The sequence below is a fragment of the Clupea harengus genome, chromosome 7 (genome assembly GCF_900700415.2).
Source record: "Clupea harengus chromosome 7, Ch_v2.0.2, whole genome shotgun sequence".
NCBI classification, from domain to species: domain Eukaryota; kingdom Metazoa; phylum Chordata; class Actinopteri; order Clupeiformes; family Clupeidae; genus Clupea; species Clupea harengus.
Window position 1 is genome coordinate 27594384 of NC_045158.1, and position 12500 is coordinate 27606883.

Genomic DNA, 12500 nt, shown 5'->3' on the forward strand with positions numbered 1-12500 from the left:
TGTGTGTGTGTGTGTGTGAAAGTGGTATGTGTTTTGAATGTGGTGAATGTGCTGATCAGGCTGTTCTGTCTCGTGTTCACAGAGGAAGCTGGCGATGGTCCAGTGGATCTTTATGGAGGAGGAAGACAGTTAGGAACACACACTCGCACACACACGCACTCACGCATACACACACTCACGCACGCACACACACACATACACACACACACACACACACACACACACACAGAGACAAGCTGTTGAGGATCATGTGATGTTCATATTGTAAATGCCTTTTTAAAGACATGATAATTAAAGATTTTGATAAATATGTATGATTTCCCATGCATATTCTGCATTCTGTCCTTCATTTTCCACATCACTCCATACTTCACTCCTCCTCTCCTCACGAGGTCACAAAAGATGTTTCACTCCATACTTCACCCCTCCTCTCCTCACGAGTCTCAGACGGGGGTCACTATAGATGCTTGACTCCATACTTCACTCCTCCTCTCCTCACGAGTCTCAGACGGAGGTCACTATAGATGTTTCACCCCTCCCTTCCTCACGAGTCTCAGACGGAGGTCACTATAGATCAGTGGTTCCCAAACTTTTTACAGTCCCGTACCCCTTCAGACATTAAATCTCCAGCTACGTACCCCCAGCTACGTTTTCGTTTTCATTCCATTTTGGCTCATTTTGTTCACCCTGAGGTAGATTGATGGCTTAAAATGAGTGAATAATTGGTGCCGCAAGTGACCCAAACCTTCTAACGTTGTTGTTTGCCAGCCATCAACAGAACAGAAGACTAAAAAACATTATTTGCAGGCGATTGGGAAGATGAGCGAATCAATTTTACAGGCTGTAGCGGAGGTCAACCGTTGAACAAGGGGGCGTGGCCGGAGCGGAGTTCAGCACAGACGTGACATATTCTCAGTGGTTTTGCTTTTTAATTAATGCTTGTTCATCGTTGTTGTGTTTAATAGAAAGAAATACAGCCTTGCAGGGCTAATTACAGGGGGAATTTGGGCGATTTTGAAGCACAGAATGATGTTTCCGTCTGAAAGTTGCAAATCTGTTTCAAAGGGTACATTTCGCGAATTCCGTCCGTTTTTTCCGGACATTTTTTCCCCGCGTACCCCCTGAACCACTTCGCGTTTGGGAACCGATGCTATAGATGATTCCCGGAAAAAAGGGTCATCTTCTGTTAGCTGTTCTGTTCTCTTCTGTTATCTCTTCCTCTGTCATTGTCACCTCATCTCTCCCATTTTCTCACTCACATACACCTTATGCCACCCTTTCAAAAGTCAATAAAGTTCCTCTGACACTGGATGCATCACAGCTTCACCGCTTGTCAAGGGTGCCCATCTCACGGCGCCCATCTCACGGCGCCCATCTCACGGCGCCCATCTCACGGCGCCCATCTCACGGTGCCCATCTCACGGTGCCCATCTCACGCCCCCCGCTTGTCAATGGTGCCCATCTCACGCTGCCCATCTCACGGCGCCCATCTCACGGCGCCCATCTCACGCTGCCCATCTCACGGCGCCCATCTCACGGTGCCCATCTCACGCTGCCCATCTCACGGTGCCCATCTCACGGTGCCCATCTCACGCTGCCCATCTCACGGCGCCCATCTCACGGCGCCCATCTCACGGTGCCCATCTCACGCCCCCCGCTTGTCAATGGTGCCCATCTCACGGCGCCCATCTCACGGCGCCCATCTCACGCTGCCCATCTCACGCTGCCCATCTCACGCTGCCCATCTCACGGTGCCCATCTCACGGTGCCCATCTCACGCTGCCCATCTCACGGCGCCCATCTCACGGCGCCCATCTCACGGCGCCCATCTCACGGCGCCCATCTCACGGTGCCCATCTCACGGTGCCCATCTCACGCCCCCCGCTTGTCAATGGTGCCCATCTCACGGTGCCCATCTCACGCTGCCCATCTCACGGCGCCCATCTCACGGCGCCCATCTCACGGTGCCCATCTCACGCCCCCCGCTTGTCAATGGTGCCCATCTCACGGCGCCCATCTCACGGCGCCCATCTCACGCTGCCCATCTCACGCTGCCCATCTCACGCTGCCCATCTCACGGTGCCCATCTCACGCTGCCCATCTCCCGCTGCCCATCTCACGCTGCCCATCTCACGCTGCCCATCTCACGGTGCCCATCTCACGCTGCCCATCTCACGGCCCCCTCAGAAGCCCTCCTCCCCGGCACCAGCTGTCAAGTGTGGAACACATCTTCTACCCCAGACATCATTACTGCCTGTTGTCTCATTACTGCCCGTTGTGTGTGTGTGTGTGTGTGTGTGTGTGTGTGTGTGTGTGTGTGTGTGTGTGTCATTACTGCCCGTCGTGTGTGTGTGTGTGTGTGTGTGTCATTACTGCCCGTCATCGTGTATGAAGTCAGATCTGTCTTGATCCCATCTGAAGTCACTTCCTGTTATAATCCTCATCTGAAGTCACGTCCTGTTATAATCTTCCTTAATGTCAAACAGGGTTATCATTTAGGCTCGGGTTCGTGTTTCTGCCGCTTCCCAAAGTCCCTAACTCCCTTCTTTCTCCCTCTTTCCTAACCGCCATCCCTCTGTTTCTCTCTCCCCTCTCTCCCTGCTCTTGTCCCCCTCTGTAGAAGATTGAGAACGGGCGCTTTGCCAGGTACAGGTACTTTGCTCACGCCAAAGTCAACGACTCGGACTTCCTGATGATCACCAAAAGGTAGGCGCTCCGGCAGCACACGGTCCTTCATGTGGGAGCCTGACGCTAACGGTGCAAACCAATGACAGCGACGCGATACGCTTCCATCGCTTTGACTGGGCGTGTTGTAGCGTGTGGAAATAGCATAACAGCCTGGACCAGTGAGCTAGTTAGCAGGCTAGCCAGTTAGTAGGCTATCTAGTCACTTGTCTTTATATCAAAACTGTCATTCTGTTCAAATAAGCTCAGGATTAAATATATAACATATCAGGAACAACTACAAGGCCATCCAAGCCTTTTTTTTTAGCAAATTAAACGACCAAACAACGCCACAGTCCTGCACTTTTCAAATCGTCAGAGAGACAACACCAAACAATATGATTGGCTGCTGCCGGGGAAAATCGCTCCTCATTTGCATAGGATTCAAGTTTTTCCAACTTTTTTCGGTCGCGTCGCCCAAAACGGTGGTCTGCGTCACAATGGATTGGCTCCCGTTGAAATGCATGGGATTTCGAATATCGCGTCGCTTGTTACGGTGTCATGGGTTTGCACCATAACGCACGTCTTCAGCGAGACTGCCTCCCTCTCTTCACACTGCACACACACCCCCGTTTCTTTTGCACTAGAGAAGCTCTGCTTAAGACTGAAACACAGAAACACTGTTGGATTTGGACTGTTGGTTTCACAACCACAACACAACTCTTTGCTCCCCTCACGCCATATTGGATACGGCACTATCAGTTAGTGGACGCTTCGCTATCAGTTAGTGGACGCTTCGCTATCAGTTAGTGAACGCTTCGCTATCAGTTAGTGGACGCTTCGCTATCAGTTAGTGGACGCTTCGCTATCAGTTAGTGGACGCTTCACCATCAGTAAGTGCACGCTTCACCATCAGTAAGTGCCCACTTCGCTATCAGTTAGTGGACGCTTCGCTATCAGTTAGTGGACGCTTCGCTATCAGTTAGTGCCCACTTCCCTCAATAGTGCCCAACTCATCGGTACACACTGATACCTGCCTTTACAATATTATTATATTAATTATGCAGCCTCACTGAATAATACACCATCACGGCCTGTCTCTACTGCACATCCTTATTTCTTGAGCACATTTTGTGACATATCACTGTATCCTGTAATAGGAGACCTAGCTCAGCACAAACAGCCTGTAGTTACTGTTACATGCACGTACACACACACACACACACACACACACACACACACACGCGTAGATTTACATGCATTTATATTTGGTTTATTTCTTTGTTTCATTTATTACTGGTACCTGACGGTCCCTCAGTAGGGGTGGGGCTCTACCTTTAATTGTGATGATTGTGCCAGTGGTGTTGAGCACACACACACACACACACACACACACACACACACACACATGTTGAGCCTGTATGAGGTATCGATAGAGTTCTTGTGCCAATGGTGTCGAGCCTGTGTGAGGTATCGATAGAGTTCTTCCTGTGTATGGACTCCCGTGCCATTGCGTTTACACAAACCACATGGCAATACCAGGAGACGGAAGCACCCGCCGGTATTTTATGGGAAAGAAAATAAAAATACCAAAATAGACAAATACATACAATTGAACTAAACCGAAAGGAATAAAAGCAGGCAAGCTCTGAGAGTGGCAGGTCCCGTCTGAAAAGGCCATCCTTGCGTGGGGAAGGAAGGTGAGGTAAGCCTCCTCTCTCTGGGGGGTCCGTCAAGTGCCAGACCCAGTATTTTTACGTTTGTTTTGTTTTGTTACACACACACACACACACACACACACATCTTAGTTACTGCCCTACTCTCTGTCCTCTTCAGTGTGTCTTAGGTTTAACGAGCTGGGAGAGTAACTGGGTACAAAACGTTACACACAGTTCAATATTTATGTGAAATATACTCTCTCTGTCACACCCACACCCACACACACGCACAACACGCACACACGCACACACACACACACACACACACACACACACACACACACACACACACGGGGGCAAACCACAAAGCACAGCAGAACTACATAAAGCAGTTGACTATGGGATGCTTATGAATTGTTTGTGTGTGTGTGTGTGTGTGTGTGTGTGTGTGTGTGTGTGTGTGTGTGTGTGTGTGTGTGTGTGTGTGTGCATCTACAGGGGCATTTTCTTTGTCACAAAGGGAACATTTGGTCAGTTGACGTGCGAGTGGCAATATCTGTTTGATGAGTTCACCAAGGAACCAATGATTGTAGAGGACCGACGTCTGAGGATTGAGGCCAAGGTACGACACACACAACACCCACCTGTACACACACACACACACACACACACACACAACACCCACCTGTACACAAACACACAACACCCACCTGTACACAAACACACAACACCCACCTGTACACACAAGCAGACTAGTGTGTGTCAACACCCACACACAAGCTGCGTTCACACAAGCACACTGCTGCTCATGTGCTCCTGCGTCTGTACATTAACACGTGTGTGTGTGTCTGTGTGTGTGTGTGTGTGTCTGTGTGTGTGTGTGTCTGTGTCTGTGTGTGTTTGTGTGTGTGTCTGTGTCTCACCCTCATCAGGAGAGAGTCAAGTCTGTGTTTCATGCCAAAGAATTTGGCAAGATCATCAACTTCAGATCTGCTGACATGGCCAAGGTAGGCGTGTGTGCGCGCCTGTGTGTGTGTGTGTGTGTGTGTGTGTGTGTGTGTGTGTGTGGCCGTATGTCCCTATATATACATCCAAATATGCCCTTGTTATTCATGTGCTCTCATGTGCTTGTCTCTGCAGTGGGTACTCACCAAGCTGGAAGATGCAAGAGAGAGTCTGCCAAAATACTACTGAGTCCCAGTCTCTACTCCTTGTGTTGCCAAAATACTACTGAGTCCCAGTCACTACTCCTTGTGTTGCAGTGCCTTTTGGTTCTGATGTAGTTCAGCTCACTCACCACTCTGTGTCTGTAATATCACACGCATCAGTTTGCACTATAGGCTCACAAGCATCCTGTTAGTCACATAACCTCCCTCTCTATCTCTCTCTCTCTAGCGCGCACACACACACACTCGCACACACACACACAGCTTATTGCCAGCTATGCCTTTAGAGCACAGCCTCATCACTTCACCTAACTTCTGACAGAGCACTCTGTTATCAGGGTGAATGTTAGCATCACAAGCCAAAATGCATCATGGAAAACCCTTTTCATAAAGACAGTTGGAATAGTGAGTGAGTGAGTACATGACTGACTGAATGAATGAGTGAGTGAGTGAGTGAGTGAGTTACTTCTGGGTGTAACTTTTATTGTTTAATTTGAAGATGGAAAAAGGTGTTTTATTAAAATAATTGTTGTTTCAAACAGGAATATTTTTCTACCTTTTGCTTTAGCATGTTAGGAGCATGTATGTGTGTATTGGTGTGGAATTCATTGCTTTCATCTGTATTTTATGTGGCTCATAAACTGTTTACTGTATTGCCACTGCAGGGGCAGGGAGAGTGCCGTTAAATATGCAATAATGCGTCTGTCTGTCTGTCTGTCTGTCTGTCTGTCTGTCTGTCTGTCTGTCTGTCTGTCTGTCTGTGGAGATTTTAACTTTTCTTTTGACTTGAAAGTGACTGTCCATATCTAAATATATGCTATGTCCAATCTTATAAGATTTTTTTCATCCGTTTTAAATAAAAATATCTATTAGATATATGCTTTGATTTTTGGCTCAAGAAGTGTGGAATACATTGTGAAAACGTATAATGGACTGCGTAATGCAGAACTTTGTGTTAAGGATATGAACATTTCTCTGATGTGTTTTGATGGACTACAATGGGTATCGGTCAGCATAGCTTTACATGAAAACACACACATTTATATACACTCTCATGATACAAAATGTATACAAAAATACACTAAAAATACCATCCTGGTGATAACTAGGATCTGCTTTCAATTATTTAGGCTTCTCCATTCTTATTCTCCACATGTGAATGGCTCCTCCACTAATATAAGAAACTGGTGTTCCACCTGGTGTGTTGCATGCAAGTGATGGCATGATTAAGTTCAATTAAATTGGGGGGGGGGGGGGGGGGGAGATTAATTCATACACGTATCGGGATGAGGATGCTATGAGGAGCCCCCCCAAAAAGTTTCCTTAGCCCCCCCCAAAAATATATTTTTTTTTTATTTTGAGATCGTCAAATTCACACCTAACAACCGATTTAGTGAACGTATTTTGTTAAATTTTTAGAGTTAGGAATAATATAGGCTCGAATAGCACAGGATTCCCGCCTGTGTGAGACTGTGGTGGCAAGCGCACGGCTCAGTTTGGTCGTGAGTGAGTGAGCCTCGCGAGCGTGCAGACAGACGGTGATAACGTCTAGTTAACAGACTTGGAGCGACTGTCCGACCCAAGCTGGTGAAAGCTGCCATAATCAGCTGCTGGATATAAAGGTATAGCACATGAAGTTTAAAATAGTAAAAGAAACGAAATGGTTAAATCATCACGAGTTAATTACAGATGTCGTGGCTCTCTTTTATCATGCCGGTTCATTGATCCTGTGGGTATGCTACCTCTATAGCTATAGCTATAACTAGCTAGTGAACTCTAGCCTACAATGTTAACCATGCTACAGTATAATTAGCACCTATCTCAGCAGATGTCTTCAATATGTTTATTTTTGTGCCATATTTTAAATCAAAATTTGTTAATTTCTCTTCCTAAAACCCACTAGAGGACACTATTTTAAAAGGATATTTAAAAAATGTCTTATGGGGGAGCACGCCCCAGACCCCCCTAGTTTTGCTGGGTCACAGGAAAAATAATAGCTTTTATCTAGGGGCTTAGCCCCCCCAAAAGCGGGAACCTAGATTCGCCCCTGGTGGAGAGACTACAGCAGCATCCCACAGTCTAGACTAGGAGGGGAAGAAAGAGACAGAGTGAGCGGGTAGAGTTTGGCTTCCTCATGTGTGTGCATGTACTTAATGTTAATGGGGATGAGCAACAATGTTTCCACAGCCATTGACATTTGCGAGCAAAGGTCACACTATAAGAGAGAGAACATTTGCTAGGTAAATATCAATTTGATAAACAGATAAAGAGATACATTTAGGTAAACAATTTACATTATGTGATATGGCCACTTTATCAGTGTCAGTATTAACACAATATGTTAAAGAAGGAGAGGCTGCCTAACAAGGTGTATGGGAATTGTCTTTATGTTTAGTTTGGATGAGTTATGTTAAGTTCTGGTTGGCTGACATGGTGCAGGATAAGTTGAGTTATACAAGGATAGGAAGGATGGCAGGATACACAACAGTGCCCTACTGGCTGGCGACAGCCGCAAAATGCGCCGAATGCTGTATCCGGGATCCATAGGAGCACTCCTTCACAGTACAACATTCAAGTTCAAGTGTTTTATTTTACATGCGCTGTCTGTAGCCCACTCCTGCTAAACACAACAACATGGCTGGCAAGAAGTATGAAGAATGTTACAGTTTATTGATGCTAAATTCATGACTATGGAAAGGGTATCTGACTGCACTAAAGAGGAATTAAAAAGACATGCGGCGCATGTTGCGGCTGTGTAGTCTAGATTTAAAGATGGAAAGGGTATCTGCTTCTCGGATGGAAGTAGGAAGATTATTCCACAGGGAGGGGGGGGGGGGGGGGGGCGAAGTGGTCTTGGTGTGCAGTAGGGGACAACTAATTCCTTGAGGTAATTTGGAGCTAAGCCGTTTAGGGCTTTGTATGTTAGAAGGAGTATTTTAAAATCGATTCTACTTTTGACAGGGAGCCAATGCAGAGAGGCAAGTACAGGTTTTTAGGTCTAGTGAGTGTGTGTGAGAGCAATGTTCTGTATAAGTTGGAGGCTCTTTATTGAGTTGTTGCTTCACCCGGACAGAAGAGCATAATTGCAGTAATCTAGTCGCGACGCAATAAAACCATGCATCTGAGAGCGATAGGACTTTTCTGATATTGGCAATATTGTGTAGATGGAAATTGTTGCTAGTCCACCTCCACATCCTGTACTGTAGGGCATGAGGCAGTTAACATTACTTTGAGGGGTAGACTCGTTTAAGGCTAAGTATTCATAGGATTTTAGCCATGTTTCAGTTAGAAAAAGTATCTTGATATGGTTATCTGTTATTAACTGCAGTTTTTGATGTTAAAGACACAGCTAGGGCTGACTTGTGCTCCACATAATTGTACGTTTGTGTATCTTCAAATACTAAACCAGACTCATATATCAATATCATAATCATTTATTATACTCACACAATCACACAACCACATCAGAACACATGTACTATCGTCTCTACTCGCTGTGGAATATGTTCTCACAAAAACTATCACATGAAGGATCTCCTAAAAGACGTCGCCATAAAGAAACACAAGGTAGTCAGTGCATATCAAGTAGAATCTCATGGTTTGAGTCTGTCGTGGGATGCCGGAGCGCAGACACAAACACATACTCCTACGACTAAAGAAATGTATACATTTTGATAAATAGGTAACCTTTGTGCAAACAAAGCCGCAAAGTAAAAACTCTACTAAAGAATATTCTACTTCTTTTTCCGACTTAAAAATATCATGAGCATTATAAAATGTAAACTCCATCCATCAGATGGCAGCAAACCAGGAAGAATAGTTTCTTGTTCATCTTACACATACAGACATGCATACCTGTAAAATGCCACCTCTTCCACATACACAACCCAACCCTGCACGTGAGGAGGAGTGGGAACGAGCACATAGGGTTGTTTGACTGCATGTCTTGCATCCAATGTTCTACAACATGTTTCCTACACTGCATCACACACACATTTGGACTGCCAGCCTAACTACCCATTTCTCTGCTAATATGATCACAATCTTCTGCCCATTCTATTGATAGGAACGCTATGAGTACATTAAGATCCTCATTATGTTGTCATTATATTTGTACGCTTGCATTCCTTGTCTTACCCATCTCCCTTTCTACACCCTGCAAGCTGCATGTATGCCTGATGTACACCTGCCCCCTGTAAGGCACTATGATTTACTTGATTCTATGTACGAATAATCTACCTGTCCCCCCCCCACACACACACCTCCCACCCCTTCTTTCTATCCCTCTACTGGGCCTTCCCTCATGCAGATGGGCCCCCCCTCTGACCTGGGTTCTGCTCAGGGTTTCTTCCTGCTAAAAGGACGTTTTTCCTTGCCACCGTCGTCTCTACGGGGGATCAGGTCTTGGGCTCTGTCAAGCGCTTTAAGACAATATCTATTCATGGCTCTATATAAATTAATTAAATGGAATTAATTAAATTGAATTGACTGAGCGATTTCAAACGTGTCGAGCTTCAAGGCTGTCTCTCTGGGGGGCGACATCTTGGATGATGTTGATGCGTTTGGTGTGTGTGTTAGACGAGGTTGAACTCCTTCAGGTTGTGCCGGAGGATGGTGTCCTTCACGGCGACGAACACGAAGCGGATGTTCTCCGTGTCCGTGGCGCACGTGAAGTGGGAGTAAATGGTCTTCTCGCGGTCGGGGTTCTGCTCCTTGTACATCTGCAGGATGAACTCGCGAGCTGCCTTAGGGTCTTGAGGAGGACCTGGGGAAGATAGAGGACCAGGAGAGCAAAAGGAGAGAGTGGTAAGTGGCTTAAACATTTTAAACTATGAGTAGCAAGCATTACAAGAAGCAAATACACACTACAAACTACACAATTTCACACACACATTACAATTTTTTCTGCAACTATACCTATAGGACTATAAAACATAAAACTGTAATCCCTTCTGTGTGCATATGTGTGAGAGAAAGAGTGTGAAAGTGTGAGACAGAGGGAAAGAGAGAGGTCCTTTACTCCTCTTCCCCGTAGTTTATGCCGTGCAATCTGAAGCTCACCGGTGAACTCAGGGAAGTAGGTCACCAGGTCTGAGCGCTGGATCTTCTCCTCCAAAATGTCGGTTTTGTTGAGGAAGAGGATGACTGACGACTGCTGGAACCACGGGTAGGTGATGATAGTCTTAAACAACGCCTTACTCTCCTCCATGCGGTTCTACACACACACACACACACACACACACACACACACGTGGACACACGTGATGGGTTCAGCCTTACAGTCTTTTTTTTTTTGCCCCCACACAATTTGAATGATATATAGTTATATATAGATAAGTAGGTCACTGCTGAGCAGTGGCGCCAGCTTGACTCTCTCATTCAAATACTGAAGATAAGCTAATAATAACACTAATTTGGGTTCGCAAGCAGTGAACTTTGTTTACGTTACTTTACACTCTCGTATTTAAATGAATGGGAGGAATGAATGAAAGCGGCTGACCTCGTCATCGCACTCGGCCAGCACCTGGTCGTACTCGCTGAGCGCCACGAGGAAGATGATGGAAGTGACGTTCTCGAAGCAGTGGATCCACTTCCTGCGCTCTGACCTTTGACCCCCCACATCCACCATCCTGCAACAGGACGACAACATCACATAGCGTGCATTTCCGTGTGCACACAACCTCTCGTCAGAGAGTGGATGCGCTTTCGTCTGCTTCTAAAGTGTGTATCGTCATCCTGTGATACTCGTACTGTGAAAGCTGTGCAATCTCTATGATATCATACACAACCTCAAGACATTCTTTTGAAACAATACAAACAAGGATGTTAGAAACTGATGACCTGAACACCCCATGACTGTAATGCTTACCGGCACACGAGGATATTTCTACAGACCATCAAGCTGTTATTGGTATATGAGATCTCTAGATCATCACGCTGTCATGGGGATATGGGATCTCTCGACAGACCATACAGCTGTCATTGGGATATGGGATCTCTAGATCATCAAGCTATCATTGGGATATGGGATCTCTCTACAGACTATCTAGCTGTCATTGGGATATGGGATCTCTCTACAGACCATCTAGCTATCATTGGGATATGGGATCTCTACAGACCATCTAGCTATCATTGGGATATGGGATCTCTACAGGTCATCAAGCTATCATTGGGATATGGGATCTCTACAGGTCATCAAGCTATCATTGGGATATGGGATCTCTAGATCATCACGCTGTCATTGGGATATGGGATCTCTAGATCATCAAGCTGTCATTGGGATATGGGATCTCTATACAGCTGTCATTGGGATATGGGATCTCTATACAGCTGTCATTGGGATATGGGATCTCTATACAGCTGTCATTGGGATATGGGATCTCTAGATCATCACGCTGTCATTGGGATATGGGATCTCTACAGGCAATCAAGCTGTCATTGGGATATGGGATCTCTATACAGCTGTCATTGGGATATGGGATCTCTCGACAGACCATACAGCTGTCATTGGGATATGGGATCTCTAGATCATCAAGCTGTCATTGGGATATGGGATCTCTATACAGCTGTCATTGGGATATGGGATCTCTCTACAGCTGTCATTGGGATATGGGATCTCTAGATCATCAAGCTGTCATTGGGATATGGGATCTCTATACAGCTGTCATTGGGATATGGGATCTCTCGACAGACCATACAGCTGTCATTGGGATATGGGATCTCTAGATCATCTAGCTGTCATTGGGATATGGGATCTCTCTACAGCTGTCATTGGGATATGGGATCTCTAGATCATCACGCTGTCATTGGGATATGGGATCTCTCTACAGACCATACAGCTGTCATTGGGATATGGGATCTCTATACAGCTGTCATTGGGATATGGGATCTCTCTACAGATCATCAAGCTGTCATTGGGATATGGGATCTCTAGATCATCAAGCTGTCATTGGGATATGGGATCTCTAGATCATACAGCTGTCATTGGGATATGGGATCTCTAGACCATCAA

At 45.9% G+C, this 12500-nt stretch overlaps 2 protein-coding genes across 2 annotated transcripts in view; one reads left to right on the top strand and one right to left on the bottom strand.

Moving 5' to 3' along the window:
• The window catches only part of vps13a (vacuolar protein sorting 13 homolog A), a 62040-nt gene extending 55678 nt beyond the window's left edge, over positions 1 to 6362 (top strand). The window contains exons 68-71 of the mRNA XM_031571005.1: positions 2621 to 2706; positions 4821 to 4944; positions 5255 to 5329; positions 5463 to 6362. Of these exons, the coding sequence (XP_031426865.1) occupies positions 2621 to 2706; positions 4821 to 4944; positions 5255 to 5329; positions 5463 to 5516 (339 nt within the window). The 3' untranslated portion in view covers positions 5517 to 6362. The remainder of the gene's footprint in view (positions 1 to 2620; positions 2707 to 4820; positions 4945 to 5254; positions 5330 to 5462) is intronic.
• A 2544-nt stretch (positions 6363 to 8906) lies between these two features.
• Positions 8907 to 12500, bottom strand: part of gna14a (guanine nucleotide binding protein (G protein), alpha 14a) — a 13582-nt gene continuing 9988 nt past the window's right edge. Inside the window, exons 5-7 of the mRNA XM_012820925.3 lie at positions 10989 to 11118; positions 10550 to 10703; positions 8907 to 10253 (exon numbers count right to left, since the gene is read on the bottom strand). Coding sequence (XP_012676379.2) covers positions 10063 to 10253; positions 10550 to 10703; positions 10989 to 11118 — 475 coding nt within the window. The 3' untranslated portion in view covers positions 8907 to 10062. The remainder of the gene's footprint in view (positions 10254 to 10549; positions 10704 to 10988; positions 11119 to 12500) is intronic.